This window comes from Centrocercus urophasianus, unplaced genomic scaffold, assembly GCF_019232065.1.
Source record: "Centrocercus urophasianus isolate 14NV4802_14NV808 unplaced genomic scaffold, USGS_Curo_1.0 seq_18, whole genome shotgun sequence".
Lineage (NCBI taxonomy): Eukaryota > Metazoa > Chordata > Aves > Galliformes > Phasianidae > Centrocercus > Centrocercus urophasianus.
In genome coordinates this window covers 29,189,805-29,214,179 of record NW_024884733.1, presented here as the reverse complement: position 1 = coordinate 29,214,179, position 24,375 = coordinate 29,189,805, and the positions used below count along the sequence as shown (strand labels likewise).

Below are 24,375 nucleotides of genomic sequence, written 5' to 3'. Positions count from 1 at the left end.
AGCGGCGGGCTGCCGGAGCACGGAGGGCGCCGGGGAACGATGGCGAGGAAAGGAGAAACCTCCGCGTCTCCCTACGGTAGGCACCGGGCCGGGAGCGAGGCGGAGCGGGCTGTGGCGTTAGCGCACGGACGCGGCCTGAGCCCCCCCCGGCCTGGTTACGGCGCGGGTCCGGCGGCGCGAGGCGGCGGCGGGAGTTCGCTTCCCCGAGCGAATGCCATGAGCGGAGCGGGCGCCCCGATCCCGGGGCCGGCGGGAGCCCCGGGGCGCTGCCCGGCCGGAGGAAGGCGGGACGGAGCGGGGAAGGGGAACCGGCGGCCGCGAAGACGGGAGCGAGCGGGCGAGAACCTCCGCCCGCTTTCCTGGAGCGGGCGTTCCGCACGCGCTTTGTCTGCGCCCGGCGGGAAGGCGGGCGGCGGGATGCGGTCCGCGCGCTCCGGTGGCGGCAGGTGCACCGCTGGGCAGGGCCGCGCCGCGCCGCTCCGGCTCCGTTGCAGGGCTCGGGCCGCCGGGCCTCGCGGGCGGTGTGAGCGCGAGGCTCGGCTGGGCCGGGCGGGCCTCGGCGTCTCCCGGGCGCGCGGGAGCGGTTTTGCGGGACTGGGGGCTGCGGCGCCGCGGGGGGCTGCGGGAGCCCGCCGTGCCGGTGGCAGCGCTGGGTTCTGGGCTCTGTTGTTTGGGGCGTACGGACCGGGAGCTCCGCGGCCAGGAGGGGTACGCGGACAAAACGAGCGCTGCTCTGCCTGAATCCTGCCAGCCGGAGGGTAGAAGGTCACCGGGGGCAGCGCTTCATCCCCGTACTTGAGCTCTGCTTCGGTCGTTCCTTGGAAACTTCTGCATTTATGATGAAGGAGAAAGGCTTTGCGAAGCTTCTTAGTCTATCTGAAGGCGTTGCTACAAAACAGATTTTAGTTTTCCAAATATATGTGAGATTTCCGTGGCCTAAAATAAAATAAAAAATCTGCAGAATGAGCAAACCCCTCAGAAACAAGGTTCCTTCTCCATGAGTCCAACAAGCTGCTGCTAACTGCTTAAGATGTACAAATGGGCAGCAATGGCTTGGTGAAACAGCCTTTGCCTTGACATCATAGGTGTTGCTGACACGTTTACAATTCAGGAGACCCAATTTCACGGTTCACCTCTGTGGTCTGAACTGTGATCTGGCCAAAAGGAAAACTCTTGGTTTGGCTTTCTCATGCTTAGGACCTGGTGAAAAAGCTACTTTACCTTCGTTTGTGAAAACATGGAGTGTATGTAAGGAAAATGTGAATCCTTCCCTTACTTTCAAACATTCCCTTAATGTTTGTTTGTTTTATTAATCAGTGTCAATCTGTCTCTTCTGAAGAGACAGTCTAGCCCACAGTTAACAGCTGGTGTTAGTCTTTGTGAATAGCTTCAGTACCTCAGACTTCTCTTTGAAGTAGCAAGTATGCTATTAGATGAGCTCACTGGAATCTCGTAATACAAGACAGCACGTTGTCCTGTTAGTCTGTGTATGGCTTGGTAAAGGCTTTTGATAAGCATTCTGAAGCCTACTGCTGTTATTTCTCTAGATACACGTGTGAGTTCAACTTTGAAAACAAACTTTGCAGTTGTTACTTAAGTTTAGCCTTCCTCACAACAGCTGTAAGCTGGTTCCAGGAGTTGCAGCAATATTGAACCGTAACGTGAGTTAAATACAACAGATTTCTCATGAACAATGATGCTGACTTTATGAAGGGCTCTCTCCAGGAAAGGACTCCGATTAAGAAAAAAGAAAGTTCTTCCACGGCAGGAAGATTGCCATTGAAGCAAAGAACAGAAATTATTCATTACTTTCTTTTCTCACTTGAGCAGATTTGTGAGATTATGGGTTATTTATTTTGTAATCTAGGTGGTATTTGCTTTCTTTTAACTGCAGTATTAATTGTTGTTGTGAGATTGTTGAAATCAGTGGTCATGTCAGGTTTCTTTAACTAAAAATACTACGTTAAATTCCCAATTGAGGAAGGTTCTTCTGTTTCCATTGGAAAGCCTGTTGGTGAACTGAGAAGGTTTTTATCAGTACATGTTACATCTTGTGGTTTGGCCTGCATTTTTAGTTTCTTGATTTCATCCAGCTACACATACAAACCTTGCAGGTTGAAGGACATCTTCAGTCTAAGGAGAATGACCTGTATTTAGCCACAGTGTCATGTAGTGGAAGATTTGGGCTGTGACACCGCTACAGATAAAGTCTCTGTAGCCACTGCTGATAAATTGTTGTATATCATCATATGTAACTAATTTTGCTGTCTGACATTCAAATTTCATATGAATGGATGACATTTGTATTAAAGCTGAAGCTTGATATTGAACACTTGATTCGGATTTCAGCCTGACCTAGTGGGGGGCATCGCTGCTCATGGCAGGGGGTTGATCTAAATGATCTTTAAGGTCTCTTTCAACTCAAACCATTCTATGATTATATGACTCTGTGGCTCTACGACTTGAATATACTCAGAAGTGTTAGAAGTGGTGAAACTTGATTTCAGATGAATCAAACCTTTCTTTCTCTGATGAAAACACGGTCTCCTTTATCTAGACCTTGCAGTGCATGTTTTGGGTGAGGTAAATCACTTCTTGAAGCATGTGCGTTTGAGCTGATGGCGCAGAACTTCAGCACATTTGCTAATACAGTAGTTGTAGATAAAACAATTCACAGTGAGAAAAAAATTTAGAAGAATGGGGAGAAAAAGATACAGTTTTAGGAGGAGTGCGTTGCAGCATGTTTCTTGTTTTTCATAACAGAGAGGTCTCCTTCAGTTAGAACTTTCTCAGCATGCAACTTTATCTCTTTTTTTGGTCCTATGATAGCATATTGATCTTGCAAATATTTAAGTTTTATTTCTTATCGCCATTGAAATGAATTTTGGCATTTAGACTTCACTGCAGAAGATACGCACAATTGGAGATATGCATGAATATGGAGGGGTCATCTTTTTTTTAAAGTGTTGCCTCCTTTCTGTTAAAAGAAAAATGGGTGAGAAACTACATACACACATTAACTAGCTGTAACTAAGGTGATGTGGTCGTTGTGCTTCATTTCCTGAGATAGTTACGTCACGGGAAAAATCTGAGAAGAAAACCCTCTAGCTCCAATGCGGTGCTGGAAAACTGGCATTTCTTTACTCTCACTGCATGTACCAGGCATGGCAAATCAAACACGCCCTCTTGGATTTCAGGTGTTACCTTTAAACAATAAAGACAATACATTTGCATATGAATTCATTCTTTTCCAAGAACTCATTAATATATGCTTATGTCCCTCTGGGCAAGCATAAAAGATAGCTTTGGGAGTCATCTCTCCCTTTACTTCATCTTCATTTTTTCCCATCATCAGCTTCTTCCCAGTGTCCTTGGCTGACTTTTTAGCTATTTTCCCCCAGTTTAGGAAATTTCTTTTGCTTATTATGCCACAATGAACACCTTTCTATCTTGGTACACTATCACAGAATCGTAGAATGGAATCATAGAATGGCTTGGGCTGGAAGGGATCCCAAGGATCATCAAGTTCCCATCCCCTTGCCACAAGAAGGGCCACCGATCTCCAGATCTGGTACCAGCCCAGGTTGCCCAGGGCCCCATCCAACCTGGCCTTGAACACTTCCAAGAACAGAGCATCCACAGCCTCTGGGCAGACTGTTCCAGCACCTCACTACACGTTCTGTAAAGAACCTCCCCCCGACATCCAATCTAAAGCTTCCCTTCTTGAAATTGAACCCGTTCCCCCTTGTCCTATCACTGTCTACCTTTTTAGATGTTGATTCCCCTCCTTTCTATGATCTCTTTTTAAATACTTCGGGGCTGCAATGAGGTCTCCTCACAGCCTTCTCTTCTCCAGGCTGAACAGCTCCCTCAGCCTGTCCTTATAGGGGAGGTATTCCAGCGCTGTGAGCATCGTTGTGGCCCTCCTCTGGATCCTCTTCAACAGCTCCACATCTTTCCTATACTGGGGGCCCCAGACCTGGGCTCAGTACACCAGCTGGGGCCTCACAAGGGCAGAGTAGAGGGACAATTCCCCCCTGTCTCTGCTGGCTGCTCCTGTTCTGATGGAGCTCAGGATACCATCGGCCTTCCACACTGCTGGCTCCTGGTCAGTTTTTCATCTACCGGGACCCCCAGGTCCTTCTCCACAGAGCTTTTCTCACGGAGTTCTTTCCCCAGTCTGTATCTGGGATTATTTCAACTCAAGTGCAAAACCTTGCACTTTGCTATGTTGATCCTCGTTAGCTTCACATCGACCCACCTTTTGAGTTTGTTGAGGTCCCTCTGGATGGCATTGCCTCCTTCTAACACGTCAGCTGCACCACTCAGCTCGCTGCCATCGGCAAACTTGCTGAGAGTGCAGTCGGGCTCGTAATTGATGAAGATGTTGAAGGCACCGTCCCAAGGCAGATCCCTGCGGGAAATCACTCATCACCATCCTTCACTGGACGCAGTGCCATTCGCCACAACCCCCTTTGTGCAGCCTCCCAACCAATTCCTTATCCACCGAATAGTCCGCCCCTCAAATCTGTATCTCTCCAATTTAGAGATAAGGATGTGACGAGTGACCATGTCAAAGGCCTCCACAAATGCAGGTAGATGACACTGATGGCCTTCCCTTTGTCCACCAGTGTTGTCATTCCATCATAGAAGGCTTGGTCAGGCACAACCTCCCTTGGTAAAGCCATGCTGGCTGTCTTGGATCACCTGCTCATATCTCATGTGCCTTGTCTTCTGGGAGAATCTGTTCTTCTGGGAGAATCTGTTCCATGACCTTCCAGGCACAGATGTGGGTCTCACTGGCCTGTAATTCCCTGGGTCCTCCTTCCTCCCTTTTTTGAAAACGTGACATAACGTTTCCTTTTTCTCCAGACTAAACAATTCCAGTTCCCTTAATCTCTCCCCGAGAGATTTCTGCTGCAGACTCCTCTCTAGCTTTGTTGCCCTTCTCTGAACACTCTCCAGAGCTTCAACCACTGTAACTCACAACAATTTATGTGAAACTCCATAAAAAGTCCTTGCACCTGGTGGATGCAAAGATATAAGTAGTCTGTTGTGACTACAGTGCTTCAGTGAGCCAGGGATGGTTCAGAAAAACAAGACTGTTGACATACCAAGCAAAGCTAAACTGGAGAGTGTTAGAACTGGCACACATGAATTCCTTTTGCTAAACTAATATACTGGTCCTCAAGCTATTGACACCTATTGCTTAACCAGCCTATACCACTTACAGGAGTTTTTAAAGTTAATTGCTGATCAAATCTGTTCGAAATATTATTCTTGCTCTCTGAATGCCTACAGTATAATCAGTGCTTTATTTTCAAAGCGTGATCTTCCTTGTCCAAAATAAATGAACCGTTCTTCGTAAGTCTCTAAAGAATGAAATACTGTTACAGCAGAAGATACTGGATTTTTTGGACTCTGATAAAACTTCTGACAAAACAGACCAGGTGTGCTTCTGTCTTGGGCCTTTGCTAACAGCACAAAGACCTGTTAGTAGCAATGCCAGTGCTGTAATCTGAGATTCACTATGCAAATAGAGCCTTCTGGTCATTCAGTTGAATCAGAAACATAGTGCGTCTACATGGAAGAGTAGAAGAGAAAAAGAAATAAAGGCATTTGTGGAATAATGAATAGTAACCTTTATCACAAACCTCCTATGTGGATACACTTTTTTGAAGTAAGATGTTATTCCAACCAGTATAATACTCTGCAGAATAGGAGTGCATGCAAGTGGTCAGTCTGAAGCACTGTGTGTGGCTGCATGGAGCTGCTGAGTCACGGCCTGAACCCCTGGTTGAGCACCTGAGGCGAGCCAGGAGTCGGCCAGAGGAGCACAGGGGAGGGCAATGCAGCTGTGCTGCTGGAAGGGGTGCAGCCAGGCTCCAGCCCTCCTAGAGCTGTTTAAGAGCTGGCTGCCAGTGGGGAAGGATCTCTGCTGGAGGTCCCCTCTTCTGATGTTTTTTGTAGGTGAGCCCAGCATAAGGGTAAGCCTTCCATTTATTCTCTCCTATTATCGTAGTCTACTTTGCCTAACTCTCTTGTTCTTTTTGTGATTATCACATCTTAATATCTGTTGATTATACATCTTAATATCCATTGATTTTACAATTATACATCTTAATATCCATTGATTATACAATGGTATTGCATTACAATTCATATCTTACATTACTATGAACTAACTCTTTTAATTAGGCCAGGCTTTTGAGATACTGTTTCCACTGCTTCCTTTTTGTAGAATAGAGTAATGTGGCAGGGCCATGAATCCCATTGATTCACTGGTGGGTTGATCGTAGTACTAGTGTTACTGCAGCAGAAAGTACTTCCAGTGTAACTGAAATAGCAAAACGTAATTTATAATCTATCTTCAGCATAATAAGAGCAGACCTCCAAGAGTAGAAGACTTAGGGAAAAGTGCTTGTTGTAAAAGTAAAATGGTAAAAATTTGGCAGTCTGAAAGTAAGAAGTCTTCTGCCGTGAGCTTCCATTCTAGAAGGAAACTTCTGCCTACTTGTATAAGAGGGCCACTGTATGCCTGCTTCTCTGGGAATCTTTTCAAGACATAAATTTCAAGGACACTTAGAGACAATACTTATCACCATGTTTGAAAAAGGAAGATGAGTCCATTCTCAGGACGTGGCCAGGAGCTGCACTGACAGGCTGGCCTTTTTCTTTCTGAGATGGGAAAGCTCTCGAATTACTCAAAGTGTACCTTAGTGTAAGAGCAATTGGAAACAAAGCAATAAACAGTGTCACCGAAGTAATAGAACCGACTGACAACACCGAAAACCAAACAGATTCAATGTCTGTTACACGTAGACATCTGGGGCCCAGAAGTCAGCGCTTAGTGATAACTGGTGATAATTTATAGAACTGTGTTCCGTGAGCGTATCTGAGAGCACTCAGTTTGATAAAGGCTTATTCTACCTTCCGAAACACAAAAACATTTTTTTTTCTGCTGGTCTGAGATTTTCTGTTACACCTCTGTCCAGCAGTGAAGCAGTCGCTTCTGTTCACGCCGGACGACTGGGTGTCTTCTGTGTCAGTGGAAGACTCAGCAGGGTGAGCGCCGGGCTGGCACAGGTAGATGTCACCGGTTACTTGTTTGGTAATTAATTGTTACTTGAATGTGAACACACTTCTTCCCCACCTACTCCTGATGTGCAAAAGCATGTAGCATTCATGATTGTTAGCTGTATTTACTGTTTTTTGCTGTAGTACCTGTGTCAGAGGCAGTCATGTTTACAAAATCTGCCTGTGTAAGTAATGGAATGGCTTTTTCTGCAGCATCTGCATATTGTGACAAGAAGGCAGTAGTGTGTTTGTATTAGCTATTGTATTAGCTTAATGCAGCAGTGCAGAGACATCTGGTGGGATAATGGAAATTGACTGAGAATTGTCAAAGAACGTAAGATCTTATCTGCAAGGTTAGAGAAGCAGCGTATGGTGGCGTATGAGACTGCTTTGTTCAGTACTCTAAGGATGCTCACGTTTTCTGTTTCTTTTACAGTGAAAGCTGAGCAGAATATAGTGGCTGTGCTTTGTATAAGATATAATCAAGCTTGGACAGTAAGGTTTTTGCATTTGGCCTTTTCCTGCTAAATTGTAATGGTTCGTTTGGGACTTTGAAGATGTTTCAGTCAGAGGTTGAAGAAGCAGCAGTACCCAAAAAAAAAGAAGACAAAGGACAGCCCTTCAAAGTTCGTATCAGCTCTGTTTTCTGTGGTCGCTTACTTGAGTGGTGGTCCAAGAGAGAGCCAGAACTCGTAATAAAAGAAAGTGTTTCTGTGGGATGTTACCCTAAGGAGAGTTTGTAGCAGCTCCTGATAAAGTCACTGGAGGCTGCATTCAGCCCTGAGGGGAAGCTGCTTAAAAATTCATTCCTTATTTTCTCTTGGGTGGAGAAAGTTAGTAGTCAAGCCAGGAGGGGAAATAGTTGTCCTCAGTACTAGGTGGAATATGGTGACCTGAAGGTGCAAACGAGATCCCATTCAAGGCAGTGTCATGCAAATGATATAAACTCCACGAGGCTGGGAAAGCACTGATGAGCCTCATAAGTACTTACTGAGAAGAAGCAGATTTATTATAGGTCAGTGTTTTACTTTTGTTAGTATTACAGGAAATAAATGCCTGGCAGCCGTTTGAGTTAGGTGGAGTTCTGTCTTGCGTGTTAAGGTCATCTTTGGCAACAAGCCCCCAAAGTATCTCAGGAATCGTGGTGTAAAGGAGTTGTCCCCTAAAAAGAACCAATGACTGGAGCTTTCAAAAGCATTTTGGTGGGTTACCTCTCCAGCAGAAAGAGGTACATGCTTGTACCTGTTTCTTAAATCAGAAGCTAGACAATAATGTTAAAGTACACGACTGGTATGTGCTTCTGTCGTGGAAAAGATGGGAACTTGTTCTGGCTGATGAACATGTCAGTAGAAAGAAGAGCCCTAACGCATGAGCTGGCCAGAATTCTCCTTACTTGTTTATTTGCACAGTGACCAATATCTGGAAGAAAGCAACTATCTTTTTCAGGTTAGCAGATTCCTGCTGGGTCAACTGCATGCAGAGCATCTACACTTGTACAAGCTGATGTACCGTGAAATGTGATAGAATTAGTGTTTTTCATAATCGTTGTCCTTTGAAATAAGTGGATATGCTGAATAGTAGCTCTGATTCTTGTTCTCTAATGTTACTTGTACTGGATGCTACAGTAAAGCTAATTGTTTCTTCATCACTTGTATTTTTCTATGCGAAAATTCCTCGGACGTGATACGGTTGCTAAAAAGCAGCTGATTAACTGCATAGAAAAACACAGTTCCTCCTCTTCTCCCCCCCAGGAGAATGATAAATAGCTCCAGCGCGATGGCTTCGTAGCTGAAAAAAGGCACTGAGCTATATCCATGAATACCCCTTTCTGTTGCTTCCAGTACAATACAATATCTGTGCTAGCATCCAGACAACTGCTACAAGCAGTAAAAATGGCAATGAGCACGATGTCCTTGTGACCAGTGCTCTTGAACCATCACATTATTTATCCCTTTAAGTAACTGAAATGTTTGAGGGAGATTTGTGTGGCAATAAAATGTTTATACATGTTAAATTTTTTAGGAAAATATGTAGATAATACATGTACATTTCCTCGTTCACACTTTTCTGACATCTGTCTAGGTTCTGGGAAATTGAAAACTAAAATGAGACAAAACATCAGTAACAGAATTAGTGTAGGCATGAGCACAGTTTCCTTTGGAAAGCAAGTAGTGGAGCATTTGCATACGTTGTATTTCTGTACTGTAAGACCAGCCCAGATTTTGCCACAACTCAAGGCAGGCCACAGTGTAAGAGCTGCGGGCTGAAGGAGAACTTGCAGCTGAGCGCAGTCTTGAAGCAGAAGTCGTGAAGTTTAATGCATATGAGAAAAGTTTTCTTGAGAAAGCTTAAAAACAAAATGAACAAAAGCAAGCTGACAAACAAAAAAGCCCTACTAAAACCACCAGAAGCCCCTACTAATAAAACAAGAACAAATCAAAAACAAGCTGAGCTACTAAAAAGTGCTGGATTTACTTTTTATCCGCTATTAATGAAGGGTTTCCCATGCAGGGAAGGAATATATTTTTTTAAAGTGTACGTAGTGAGGCCATACCCTGGGTAGTGAAGAAGGAGGAATCGATGAAACTTTCTTAAAAAACAAACATTAGTCCACAAAAAGTAAATCTTGTTTGCACTTTTCTTGTGTAGCAAACAAATGAAATCCCTAGAATGATCCAGGAAGTTACATGTTATACCTAGAAATGGGGCTTTGCAAGTGAAAGGAATGAAAGCATGCAGCTGCCAAGAGCTCTTTTCCTAGATTTCTTCCCAGCATGGCTATTGTAAGCGATGCCAGGAGAAGGGCGATGAGAAAACCTGTCTTGCTTGAGTGACACCAAGGCCAAAGCTCTCAATTCGCTACAGATTTAGCAACACTGTAAAAACTGTGCCAACATTGTAAAAACCACGTTCCAATACAGATCAAAAAGAGGCGTAATTTGGCAAGTAAACAGCTGCTTCATGTTGTGATTCTGTTCTGGTAAAGATGGTGGTGAAATACCAGCTGCCTCTTAGTTATTTTATTCTCATACCTGTTTTTGTCTTCAGAAGACATTGCCAAGCTTTTCCTAGTCTGTACATTGCTTTCCTGACTCTGAATACTTACCTGTGGTTTAGGAAAGCAATACTATAGACTACTCCAAGATTATCATCTTTCCTATGTAGATGTATAACATTTTCAGATAGTTCCTACTGCATTAGAAACTTAATCAGAACTTAGAACTGAATCAACAGGTTGTTGCTAGCTTCTAGCAAATTGAGAAATCCAAAACACGGAGCTTCTGTGTGAAGAATTTTTTGTCCTAGCAGCTTACTGATCTCCCAGGGAGATGGTGATATAATAAAACAAAAAGTCAATGCAGTAACTTAATTGTACAGTATTGCTGTCAAAAGAAGAGCACATCTCTGTGCTCAGAAGTGATGAACCCAAGAGCGTTAGTCCAGCTTCCTTTTTTTAAAATGTTCTGCAGAATCAGAGGTATCAAAGCAGTTGTGTCAATATAGCAATCGATTCTTTGGGTGATGCATCTATGAAGGGGGAATTGAGCTCAAGACGAATACTTTTTTTTCACCAATTTATGGTTGAGCTGTTAGTAATGATCTGCAGCCTGCTTATAACCACTCTTTGATAGCTCTCTAAATCATATATTCACTACACAACTGTGTTGCAAATAGCAGTGAAATTAAAGCTGTAGACCCAAACATTCAAAATGTTTTCACTTGTTTACTTGTACTTGTTTATGTACAATAGCTTGGCAGGGCTGAGGCCATTGCTCCTGCTGTACTAATACAATGCATATGATAATCCTAGGTTTTTCTAATAACAGCTGGTACGACGTCAGGTTTTCTTTACTCTGTAACAGGATTTTAGTGAATTTAGGTTTGTTTCGGGTTCATTGCAGAACAAAATTCCAGTACTAGAGCAGAAAACACTTGAGCAGCTGAACACAGGCACTGTCTTATGGAAGTGGTCTTGTGCTTCCATCAATTCAAACTGAACAAAAAAATATCTTTCATTAATACTGACCGCTCACTGCATTGAGACTGAAAGGTGGCATGACACTGTAAATGTCTCATCTCACGTTACTTCAAAATGCACAGGGAAAATCAAGGGCAGTGGAAGTACAGTTATGTAAGACAGAGAAGTATAGAGTCACCAAAGTGCAATGAGAGCTAAACTACGAGAAGGAATGGCTTTTGAAGCAGTGTTTTGATAACACCTCTTCAGTTTGCAACTGTTAGAAAACAACATTTGCAACTTGAAGATTCTGAATTCCAGCCAGTGTCTCAAACCCTCTTAAGCTCTCTTTAAAAGCCCACAAAACTGAAAATGGACTTCTTAGATTTGACACTTCTGAGAATGTTATTTCAGGCAAGATGAAGAAGCAGATTGCCTACAGTGTGCCACAGATAAATAACTTCTCTATGCTTGTCATTGTAGATTTAGCAAATATAGCTGATACTTCTAGATTGTGTAATAAGTGAAACTATAAGAGAAAATTGTTTCTGTTCTTATTCTGCAAGCTCTTCAGTCTGATTGGAACACTGGAGGAAAAAATAAGACTAATCTATGTAGCTGTACTTTTTTGTGCTGTTTTGAGCATGTTGGTATTGCTGTGTCTGCCCACCTGCTCGTATAAATCTGATAAGGACTTGCAGGCCCTTAGGACAGCTGGGCAGTATCTTTAGACATGTTTTCCTCATGTTAGTGCAGTTTAACTTGGATATCAGAGATTGTTAGTATAATAAAGGGCAAAGTCAAATACCTCTATGCTTCCCCTCACTCACAGTACAGCTTTGCAGTATTGTATTTTACATGATTGCTCCATAGAGTGGATTGGTTTGTTTTCGTCTTTGTCCTGATCTTTCCTTTTTGTAAGCAGATGAAAGCTGAGTGCTTACATGATTAGGAGATGAAGTAACTCGCAGTTCTGTGCGCTGCTGTGCACTTATGTATGTTGTCTTTCTCAGCTTCGTTAGCTGCGTTGCACTGTGATTACCTACAGCTTCCTGCCGATCATTTGAGCTGAAAACTTTCAATCACGTGCTGGTTATGTTAGGAGTATACACGTTTTTAAGTAATCATGAGTTTGTGCTGCTGCATTCGATAAATGTTTATGTGAAATATTATTATAGACGACAAGCTCCTGTACTGTAGCAGTTGTCATTTACAAATATCAATTTTTGCTTAATTTGCAGCCGCTATGCACTTTGAATCAGAAGTGTTTGCTCAGTCTTTTATTCTTTTCTGTCTCTCTATGTTCTATATCTTCTTGCTACAAAGAATTATTTTGCTTTGAAGATCAGCTGTAATTCATTGCCTGCTCTTTTACTGTTTTTTCCCTTGTAGAGGAATTTTGTACGTTTTCCTACCCACCCTTGCTGTAGTGGTTTCAACATCACAGATAACAGTGAATGCAAGAATAAAATATTTCTATCAGCATGACTTTGCCCTTGATTTCTAGCTGTTAATTCTCTACAATGCACATTTGTTTCCCTGTAGGGAAAGTCGCCATTTACTTTTGGCAGAACTGCTGACAGACATGGACGAGCGAGTCGTTAGAGGTGATTTTGTTCACTTGTATGCGGAAGGCACATTCAGCTGTGCAGAAAACCTGCTCCAGAGTTATTGCGAATCTCATCCACAACTCGTGACGGATGCTGCGTGTGTGAAACCAAGCGCTCAGTGCAGGAGGCAATCTTCCCGCGCCGCCGCTCAGTGGCGCGGCCCCCGGCTGCCGGCGCTCCCAGCTGCGCTGCTTCTCGTGGCGCTTGCCCTTGTCAGGCCGCCAGGTGCCCGCCTGCGGCTCTGCCGCCTCCCTCAGCTCATGCAGAGGCACCGGGAGCTGCTGCAGGCTGAGGCGAGCGGAGAAATCTCTGGTCGGTTACAGTCACGGACAGAACGAAGTCGGCTTTGGGGAAGATCAGTTTATTGGCAGTTAATAATGGTCAGGCAGTCAGAGCCAAAAGCAAACAAAACCCACCTTCCTCTCCGTTATCCTTCTACCACCTTCGTGAGTGGTGCGAGGTGATGGGAATGCGGTCAGTCCGCGATGCTTTGTTTCTGCTGCTCCTTCATCCTCATTCTTCCCCTGCTCCACATGAGTTCCTCCTGTTGATGCCATCTTTACCAAATTGATCCCACGTGGGCTTCTGCAGAGGCACCGGGCAGCTCCTCAACCTCCTAATGCACGGAGCTTGGTGTCTGCAGGGCAGTTTCTCCCACTGATACTGCTCAACGGCGTGGTTTTTGGTTTTTTCCCTTTCTTTTAAATATCTTATCCTGGAGGCACAGCCAACAAAGTCTCTGCGGTTCCATCTGGAGCTGGCTCTTACCTAACACACCTACCTGCCTGGGCTCTTGCCAAATTCACCCCTGCAGCCCTCCTGCTGCCAAAACCTCACCACATAAAGCCAGTGCAGTTAAAGATCAGGAAACATTTAATAGATCAAGGACGTCTTTTGTTTTCTTTCAGTTAGTTTTTAGTGAGTTGTATGTTGCTAACACTGAAAAACTTACAGAAAGTATAAGAAGAAAATCACACTTCAGGAGATAAACGTGACCATTTAATACACCCTAAGTAACTGTTAATACACCCAAAGTAACTGTAAATGCAGCTGTGTGTATGCAGCCGTCTCTGACAAAATATCAGAGGTATCCCACAGTGCCCCAGTACTTCGTGGTCAGAACTCTTTGTGGGAGGCACTTCATTGCTGGTGATGAGCTGTGGAAGACAATCAAAACGGCTCCAACAGTGGGAGTATAAGTAGGATGGAATGTGAACTCTGGACCAGATTTTTGCTTAAATTCTCTAGAGAGTGGGAAATACTTAAGTGAGAAAAATCTGGGCAAAGAAATAATGAAAAAGCTTTTCTTTCTGTCATTCTTTTGTTGTTGTTTTTTTTTTTTTTAATTCCTTTCTCCTCCCCCTCTTGAATCTGAATGCTGTCTTTTATTCTAATTGTGAGAACACAGAATTACTTTGGTGTTCCATCACTAGCTGGATAGTGATTAAAACAGGGCTTAGCAGGGTAGAGATTCAAATCATAGTGAGGGAAACAGACTGTTTAAATAATTTTGTCTGTTAGGTAACGGGAATAGAAATGACTGTGACTTTGGTAATGTATTTCTTTTCTCCAGGCAGGCTGGTTATTGCATTTCTTGAGGCATTCATGTACATAGGTTGCTGTGAAAGTAATGCCTCCTGGTTATTTTCATGGAAACTACAACAGGGGGTCTGTAGGGGTCTCCAGAGACAGAAACATCAGTAGTGACAGTTGCCCTCTTTTGTTTAAGGGCACGTTTTTTTTAAACTCAAGCTTTTGATTGAAGAGGGATTTTTTTAAAGACAAAATAGAGAATGCAGTTGAAGTGTGTTCTGTATTAATAAGAAGAAAAAGCTCAGAACAGAGGGTCACTTCTGACTGCTTTCGGTCAACTGCAAGTAATTTATTTGTTTAAATAAACTCTTAAATTAAATCTGCCTCTGTTATCATTTTGTGAATGCCTTCGTTGTTCCGGACGCAGAGCCGTTGCTGGCAGAGCACGTCTGACAGTGAATAGCAGCAGTGTCAGAGCTGAAGGTAGAAGCACTGAAAATATGAGTCTCCATTGAAGCACTGGGCCTAATTAGCATAATGTTACAAACTCCATTTGTAACCGTGTATCTAATGGTTCAAAAACAGCCATGGGAGCTGCTGCTCCTTTCATCGTACTATAGACTAGCTACATTCAAATAAGCAGGCGTTCATCATCATCTTATGTATGGCGTTATACAAATCATATAGACAAATTTTAGTCTCTAGTAAAGCAACAATAGCCTCAAGTCACCAGATCTCTATTTGAATGGCTTTCTTTATATAATTTTTTACGATTTCTGGTTGTTTGGTGTTTTCTCTTTTGTTGTTGGTTTTTTTTTTTGCTTTAAGAATGCTGCTACAGGGTGTTTGTTTCTATACAGAGAATAGCACATGAATTAGCACAAGGCTTTTTAATTTCAATGTTGTTTTCTAGACAGATCTGTTTTTGCCTAACATTGTAATCAGTCTAAAGCATAACCAGATATTTTGGTATTAAAATATCATGCCAGATACTAGTAATCAAATACAAAAAATCCTATCTTACTTAATGAGTAAACATGTTTGAAAAAGATGTTTAACAAATCGTTGACATGGAAGATACTTATATGATAGGGTCACCAAGGTTGTGAAAGACCTCCAAGACCATCCAGTCCAACCATCCACCTTCCACCAGCGTTTCCCCACGAAGCCGCGTCCCTTAGTATCACATCTGAATGTTCCTTGAGCACCTGCAGGGACACCACCTCCCTGGGCAGCCCGTTCCAGTGCCTAACTGCTCTTTTGGAGAAGAAACTTTTCCTCATGTCCAACCTGAATCTCCCCTGGTGCAGCTGGAGGCCGTTCCTCCAGCCTCAGCACAGCACAGTGACAGGAAGCCTCATCCCAGGAGGTAGCTGAGTGTACAACTGGTGGCTCATATTCTAGAGATGATCCGTCATGTCTTCATCATATTGTATTACTGACACTGATTATGCTACGTATCTCAAAAAAGTAGACGTTGGAGGACACTGATTTTCTGTAACAGCAAAGTGAGTTGTATGTTTGTATGACATGCGTTATTTGTGAGTTATAATATTAGATTATAATATATGTATTTTTTGTCACTGTGTAGTGAAGGGTTTACTTAGAAATTTTCTTTGTTATTCCAGCATGTAGTTTAGTTTTTAAAATTTGCCATAGGAATGCCTATGTATGTCTCATTACAGAATTCTATAATAGGTTTCGTAATCATATTGCTCAGGAAATGAAAGTTTCATGCTGGTGAAAATCAGCACATGGACGTTCTGTGTGTCTGTAGATGAAAGGAGAGATGTCTGGTTTATTAAGAAAAAAAGGCTTCAGCATTTTGGTTTTGCACAGTAAATGCAATGCTTGTATTTCCTTTCAGTACTTAGGCATTATACTGTCTAAAGCAGCAATACAAAGACTTTTTGGCTCTGACGCATCTGCGCCTCTGTGCTATGCAGAAAGCTGAAATGTACATTTTATTGAGAAAATAATTTAGTAAATGATGACATCTTCCACAGGTAAATGTCCCATTAGACAAGAATGAAAAATCAGTATACAGCAGATAGTTTATATTTCAGACTGAGACTTGGCAGAGGAAATCTTATTTAACATCTTTGCATAACTTGTACTGTGGGAGAGCTATAGAGGAAGAAAGATTTGCCAGCTGTGAAATGTAAGGACAGCTTACGGTCAAACAGCACAGGCTACAGAAGCAGTGGAAGTGCTGGCAGTGTAACGGCTTACTGTGAGCAAACCATCCTGCATGGCACGGGAGGCGCTGCGCCGTGCTGGCGCGAGACATTTTATTCCATGTCAAGTTGGAAAAGCTGAATTCTGTCTGAGAGCTACCAATGTAATGCTTTACAAACACTAGACTGAAGCATGCACTGCTGCAGCGTTCAGCTGTCTAACTAGGCTGTTTGCTGCAATAACATGGACTCTTTACTTTGTAGGAATTGCCACAGAAAAGGGGGTTCATTTTGCTCTGTGTAGTTGGATGTAGTAGACACAAATGCTAGTTCATAAATCGTCAGAGCAGTGTCTGTGTTCAGTAAACAATGCCCACGACTTTTTGTGTTTTCTCTGTGTTTATGTATCTTTTAAAAATGTACATAATAAAAGTTTTTTCCTCCCTAATGGGAAAAGCAGATCCTGTCTGTTACAGAAAGCAGTTCCGCATCATTTCTTTTGAGGCTGTGCTTTACGGGTGCCTCGGGAAGGTTGTGGTTGTTTTAATGGAAGCTCCTGGAATTGCAAGTATCGGCGTCGCTGGGTGGCACGCTTTTGTAAACAACACCAAAGAAGCTGAAAGTGACTCTTTGAATTTTCCCTGACTTTGTGTTTGTCACAATTAGTGTTTTTCTTCTATCTTCATTATGTTCAAAAAACAAACTGCAAATATTATTCTTTTGCAATTTAGCTTTTTACATATGAAGGCAGTTCGTCCTACCCGCTTTTCCATATCATACTTGTTGGAAGTGCTCCAGAAATGCCTGTTAGAAACACTTGCAGCACACTGCTGTGGGATATTGAGGCAATTCAGCGCACTGCTTTTAAAGAAAAGCAGAAAAAAAGATTTAATTGCCCGAATCTAAACACTTTGAGAATATTTAAAACTACTACAGTATCATGTTTGATATGATTAAAGTATCGCGTATATTTATCCAAAAATATGCATCAAAACTAGCTGACCTGTGCTCTCCATATCAGGAAAATGCAGAGTTTACAAAGTATTGTCTGACTAGTAAACTCCACACATTTTCAGGAGTACATCTCTTAAAATATTGTTTTCATTCCACTGACAGTCTGTGGGAAAGCTTTGTACACCTGATTTTCACCAGTTATAAATAAAGGGGAAAATGGCACCGTTGTTCTAGAATACAGAGCGATTCTTGATAGAAGAATCAGACCAGAAGGGTTTAGCTTGCAGCTCCACAGAGGTACTTCACTCACTTGTTGCTGCCAAACAAGAAGTTTCTTAGTGTGTGACTGTGAGATACAGTTGTTGGCTCTCGAGTATCAGCAACTTCATGTTGTCAACACTGTGGATAGATGCAGTGTTAGGATGCATGTTACCTTCATCACATGGTAAAAGGGGCACTCTCCAATTTCTTAAGCTTGAGGAAAAACAACTTTGATCCTGACTACTGAAACCAGGTAGTTGTTTTGGTGAGTTACTGCTAATGCCTGCACAGAATTGAGTAAATGGGGGTGTATGGAAGATGTTCTTTAAAGATTGTTGTTAACAACCCTTATGTATAGATTTTATTTTTAATAACGACATGATTTTATGTTGTTTCATTTTAAATGCAGGTGAACCAAGGAAATTTGACCCAAAGTTCAGAGGACCTATTCATAACAGGTAAATATCTTAAGTCATTCTGTTTTATTCTGTTAGTTTTGCAGTGAGCAAGGGAAAAAAAATTGATTGATAAAACATATGAATTTGATACTGAAGGTCTCTAATCCAAAAGGCTACCCTTCCCACACTTACGTGCGTGCTTTTAAGTTCTTTCAATGTGAATGCCAGTTTTGTGAACTTTACATTGTTTGTATCGAATCATCCAACCATAGAATGGCTTAGATTGGGCTAGTCCTTAAAGATCATCTAGTTCCAAACCCCCTGACATGGGCAGAGTTGCCAGTCACCAGCTCAGGCTGCCCAGAGTCCCTTCCATGGCTTTGAGCACGTGGGATGGAGCACCTACAGCTCTGGGCAGCCGTACCAGCGCCCCATCAGCGCTGGGTTAAGAGCTTCCTCCTCATAAATGGCATAAGTCTCCCTTCTTTAAGTTTAGAGCCATTCCCCCTTGTCCTATTACTATGAGACCAAGTAAAAGTCACTTCCCTCATGTTTATAAACTCCCTTGGAGTTTATAATGTATTGGAAGTTTATAAAGTTTGTAAAGTACTGGAAGGCTGCAATGAGGTCTCCCCAGATCCACCTCTTCTCCAGACTGAACACTTCCAACTCTCTGACTGTCTCCATGGGAGAGGTACTGCAGCCTCCGAGCATCCCATGGTCTCCTCAGGACCTGCTCCCATAGCCCCATCTTGTGCTGGGGGCCCCAGATCTGAACACAGTACTCTGGATGGAGCCTTGCAGGGGCAGAGTTGAGAGGGTGTATCTGTGGCACAGGGCTCAGAAGTGGTTGATCTTTAGAGGTCCCAAACCATTCTGTGCTGTGGCTTGCTGTTAGTAATGCACAGTTGCTGGGATGATGACTGCACTTTCAGGTATGTATGTGCTGTTTTAATTGTACATTCTACATTCTACACCAGCTTCTTAAGAGCAAAGTAAAGTAAAAACTGACCCGTAACTGGTATACAACATATGTTAAGTGCATTTTTAATGTCTGGTGAGACAGTGTTCTTGGAAACAGTTCACTAAACACTGAAGGTGTTGCTCCACTGTACAGTATGCCATCTGGCACTGATTCCTAAAATGTTGCTTAGAGAGCTTTCTTTGCAGTAAGGTGCACCTGGGTTCAGATTCAACTTATTGCTGCTGCAAGATCCCCAAATGACTTGTCTAACCATGTGGAGTCATCAGTGCACTCAGTGCAGTACATGAACCCCTGAAGCAGTTTCAGACTTTTTTAAGACAATTAATGTTTCTTTTTTACTTTCCTTTTCCCAATTAAGTAAAATAAAGTAAATAAGGATGTATGGGAACTGCTGAGTCACGGCCTGAAGCTCTGATCGATCACCTGAGGCGAGCCATGAGCCAGCCAGAGGAGCACAGGTGAAGGCAATTCAGCTGTGCTGCTGGAAGGGGTGGAGCCTGGTCCCCCCCCCCTTCCCCCCCCCCAACTAGACCTATTTAAGAGCTGGCTGCCAGTGGGGAAGGATCTTGCCTGGAGATCCCTCCTTCTGGTGTTTTGTGGTGAGCCCAGCATAAGGGTAAGCCTTCCATTTATTCTCTCTTGTTATCATAGTCCGCTTCGCCAAACTCTCTTGTTTATTTTGTGATTGTAACATCTTGATATCCATCAATTATACATAAGGATTAGCTAGTTTTGATGAGTAAAATGCTTTCTCAGAATATATTCCCAAGAGTTGAAGAGGAGAAAAATCATCTTCTACACTGAATTTGCTTCTGACTTTGAGATTTCTGTAGGAGGAGAGGCATAACAGTGTTTAACCCCCAGACAGCTTGGCACCACGCAACCACTCACTCACTTCCCACAGCAAGGCAGAAGAGAGAATCTGACAGCTAGAAGTTGAGAACTTGTGGTTTGAGATGAAAACAGTTTGTTAAGTACTGCAAAAGCTGCACGCGCACACAAAACAAAGGCATTGGTAACATCCTCTTCTCCTTCCTCCCCCTGTTTCATCAAACAGTGTAGGATGTCCCTTTCATCAGCTGGGGTAGGTGGCCCCTGCTCATTTCTTGTGTGCCTCCAGCCTCATCTGTAGCAGACCATGAGAAGCTGAGATGTCTTTGATTCTTTAAGCACTACTCATCAGCAGCCAAAGCATCTATGTGCTCTCATCGCAATTTTTCACCATAAATCTGAAACACAGCATCATACAGACCTCTATGGCTTAAATATCCCAGCCAAATCCAGGATAACTAGGTGTGTATGGTGTGGGTGCGGATAAACGTATCTTTGCTTTCAGCTGATAAAATAAATTGAGCTGCTCTTAACCTCACTGTCAACTTTCTGTAATCAGGGACTAAGTTTCTCTTCAGTTTTGAAAATGAAGAGGGATATCAAGAGGGGTAGGCTGCAAGCTGTGTATGTCAGTGATGGAAGGTGCATAGAGAACAGTTACATCCTTCCTAGTGGCTGCTGAAGTTAATGCACTTTTCAAGGTACAGTGGAGTATAAATGTTCACAATTTGTTGAGCACCAAATGATCCTCCAAACCACTAAAGATCTGAAAACCTGAGGAACTGAAAGTTAAGTCTTACTCTGCAAGGAGAAACATTTATATGGACTTCACTGATTTTTCTTTCTGAAGAGAACAGAGCTGTTGCCCGTGGTTGAAGTACTGAGCAATGGGGTTAATAGGAGTGTTCAGTGAGGCAATACATATGGTACATTGCTAGTGCCGTAATTCTGAAGGGTTTGTGCGTGGAGTTTGGTTATATTTCATGTAAACATCTTATTAAAATGGAATAAATGCAGTGGCTGTGAGGGAGGCAACTGTCTCCCTCTACTCTGCCCTCACGAGGCCCCACTTGGAGCACTATGTCAGATTCCAGATCTGGGGCCCCCAGCACATTTAAGACATGCTGGGAACTATGCAAGAGTTTGTGTCCTATAAACGTTCTATGAAGAACAGAACGTCCTGCATTCTGGTTGTTTATGGATACTTGTTCGTGATGGGTCTGCAAAACTTCCAAGTAAGATCCAGCACAAACAAATGTAACTGTTAATTGTATTTAGTTATCGTAAAATGAGACCTCTGAGAAATACACTTGAAGAGATTTTGAGACAATATAAGTTGTAATTAGAATATTTATGATGGCTCATTTCTCCTGAGATTTCTTCTATTAAATCTTCGGTCTCTTAAAAATTTCTCTTATGGGGTGAGAGCCAAGCTTCAACAGAGTGTCTGAACAAGACGGTTGTCCTTCATTAGATAACTGTTATACTGACCCTGAATCTGTACCGGCTTTGCCTTACTGCACGTTTATTTCAGTGAGATGGTGAAACTATCTCCCTGCAGATACAGGATTTTTCATTTATTTTCCACACCTGAAAACACTTCGAACGTTCTGCAGTTGTTTCAAATGTCAGCTCCTTTATACTACAGAATAATGGTTATTTATAAGAGGAGAACATAGATTGGAAAATGGAAAGAATGATAGACACTAAAAATTTACTGTTTTTCATTGGAGATTGCATTATGAGATTTCTTTTCATGCTCAGGCTTCAGCTTGCATTCGCTTGGCTCCTTGCATAGGCTTGCAAGGAGAGCTGAACACTGCTGTGTTTATGAAGGCAATCCTTTACTTTCACTTTATAATGAAGCACGCGTTACACTTTCTGGAGTGACTGTTGCTCAGTCTTATATCATGGAAAACTGGAATACACTTTGATCAGGTCAGTACAGAAGCCATTTATTATTACCAGGGGAGAACGGAGAGCAGCAGCCTCTGCAGACAGAACTTGCCCAGGCAGGGTAGCTGCCAAGTTTGCATACCTTTAGGCTATCCATAATGCTTGTCACCAAAACTGTGCCAAACAGTAAGTTGTCAGTAACAGAGATCGAAGTATTTCAGATGAGGGAGATGAAGATAGTATATCCTTCTGTGAATAATGTGCTTCTTTGTAATGGAATAATGTAGACTCATGAGACAGAAATTGCGAATACTTCTTAATGAGTGAGACCTGCAGAGTCTTATGAGAAATGAACTGGAATGCTGCTGCATGTCTTCAGAAGCAAGGGCTTGTGATGTTAGCTTCTGAAGGAGAAAATTGCTCACCAGAACCTGTTGTCTCTGTAAGTGCATGCTGGCCTTTCTCCTACCCTCTTAGGAGTTCATGTTTTCTATTAATTACTTTGTTGGAATGCCTCTAATCAACTGGAGAAAAGTGTGTTGGTCCCCATCTCTGTTTCTCTGCCTGCACAAGCTGAATAGACAATAAAGAGAAGACATTGAGTTGGATACTTGTGTCTTAGTTTTCAGTCCACAGAATGCTGTTCTTTGCTTGTCTGCAAATGCAGATACGCCTCTCCACAAGTCTTTTTTTCTCCTTCTGTAGAGCTTACTTTGATTGCACTAGGTGAGGTCAAGCAGCTGGATAAGAATTTCCTGCACAGATTGGATACTTGCAGAGGGGCTGTATTTCTTAGTTTCACTGTTGTTTTTCCATTCATAACCTGCTTATAATGCAGGTAAGCTGTATTGAGTCATCATCTGAAGACATTGTTTCTATAACTTGATACCAGTTTTAAAGGACACACTGAGGATGTTTGTAAGCATCTTGCAGTGAAAGCAGGACCTTAGCATCTCAAATGTGACTTAGTGGAAGACTTCAGAAAACAGTAAGTGCAGATGCAGCTATGTTTATGTGGTACATTCAGATGTGGGAAGAGTGGGACATTCAATGTTTTCAAAGGATTGTATTAGACCCCTTATTTTTAAACAGTGTTCCTTTCTGTTCCTAGGCATTGTACAGATGTTATTTGCTGTGTAATCTTCATAGTTGTCATTCTGGGTTACATTGCATTGGGAATTGTAGGTAAGTACACACAGGTATAGTATACAGTAGTGCATTCTCATGCCAATGATGAGCAACTCTGAATACTTTTAACTGGCATGTTGTTCTGCTTATACCTACATAAAGCTTTCAGATCAATAAGCACTGCCTTGCCTAGAATCAAATTGTGAATTAACATTCAGTGTCTGCAGTAGAGAGTTCAAAAAGATGTGTTTACTGATGAAATGTTTGAAATCTTGAAATGTGTCCAAAAACAAAGATGATTTGATAATTTTACAATCGTAGTAACTGTTGTGGAAAAACCCTTTCATTTGTCATTAATCTGACAGCAAAAGTTAGAACTGAATACTTTGATATTTAAGAGGGTTTTTGTTCTGAAGATTACCAAAGGAACGTATGTGAGCAGTGAGTAGTGGTAACTTCATTTAGTTTGGGATCCAGAGTTACTTGCGCATCAGAACACTTATTAATCCATAATAATCCTTTTATTTTGTGTGAGAAAACTGCATAGCTGCATGTGTGCCTAAACTTTTTCAGTTTACTTGTAAAACATCATTTTAGCTCTGCCTTAGATTTAAGAAAAGCTGTTAATTTTCTTCACTATTCTGTATTATCATTTTCTGTTCAGTACAGAGAAGAGCTTGCACAGTCTTAATTCTTGGGGACATTGAAAGCTGTTTGGATATGGTCCTAGGCAACCTGTTCTAGGTGTCTGTGCTGTTGTCCTCTTTCTGTCTGATTGGTTCTTCATTGATGTTCTGCTCTGCCCTTCTGTCAGGATTCAAACACAAAGCCAAAACTGAAGGGGCTGGACTCAGATCAGAGGAACATTTGTTGTTTTCTTGAAGGTACAAATGCTTTAGTGGCTGATGGCCTGCTTTTGTGCAGACAGGCGATGTTCTGGAGTGCTTGTATCTGGACAAACAGAAAGGAAATGCTGGAAGTCTCTAGCTGAATCGTGTTCTTGTGCTATGAAGTCTTGGCTTCCTTTCTGGTGCTATATGAACCTCTAATTCTTTGGCTAGAACCTTGTCAACTTCACGTGTGCTGATTCCAAGGAATCCCATGTACTGTATGTTGAAGAACAGAACGGATGACTGACCAGTTGTCTGCATGTGAATTAGTCGTTTTCTCTGCGCTGCACATGTAGGAGTTTCCTACTAGACACAAAACATCTGAACAACCTTCTTCTGCAAACCTTATGAAATACTGGTTAGAAATAGAACCTATTCCCAGGACAGATACCAAATTTGTAGCTGGTGACTTTTTCTTCATTTCTTACAGAGAAGATTCAAATTCTCAATCTAGAAACGTGCATCTCTGCTCCAAATCCAGATCCACGTGGTGCCTGCTTTTTAAATTTTGTAATACATTGCTTCAGCTATTCTTTTTACACTGATTTATTTTGAAGTAAAAGGTGTAATCAGCTTTGGCTCAGCTCCAGGTATCAGCCCTGTGCAGAATGCATGCATGTAAATAAATTTTACATTAAGAAAAAATTGATTATAGATCAGTCCTTAGTCATGAATTA

General features: G+C 42.4%; 1 protein-coding gene across 1 annotated transcript in view; it reads left to right on the top strand.

The window, feature by feature from the left end:
* Nucleotides 1-6: 6 nt before the first annotated feature.
* SLC44A5 (solute carrier family 44 member 5) overlaps nucleotides 7-24,375 on the top strand; it is a 57,019-nt gene continuing 32,650 nt past the window's right edge. Inside the window, exons 1-3 of the mRNA XM_042819567.1 lie at nucleotides 7-76; nucleotides 17,980-18,028; nucleotides 22,792-22,865. Of these exons, the coding sequence (XP_042675501.1) occupies nucleotides 40-76; nucleotides 17,980-18,028; nucleotides 22,792-22,865 (160 nt within the window). The 5' untranslated portion in view covers nucleotides 7-39. The remainder of the gene's footprint in view (nucleotides 77-17,979; nucleotides 18,029-22,791; nucleotides 22,866-24,375) is intronic.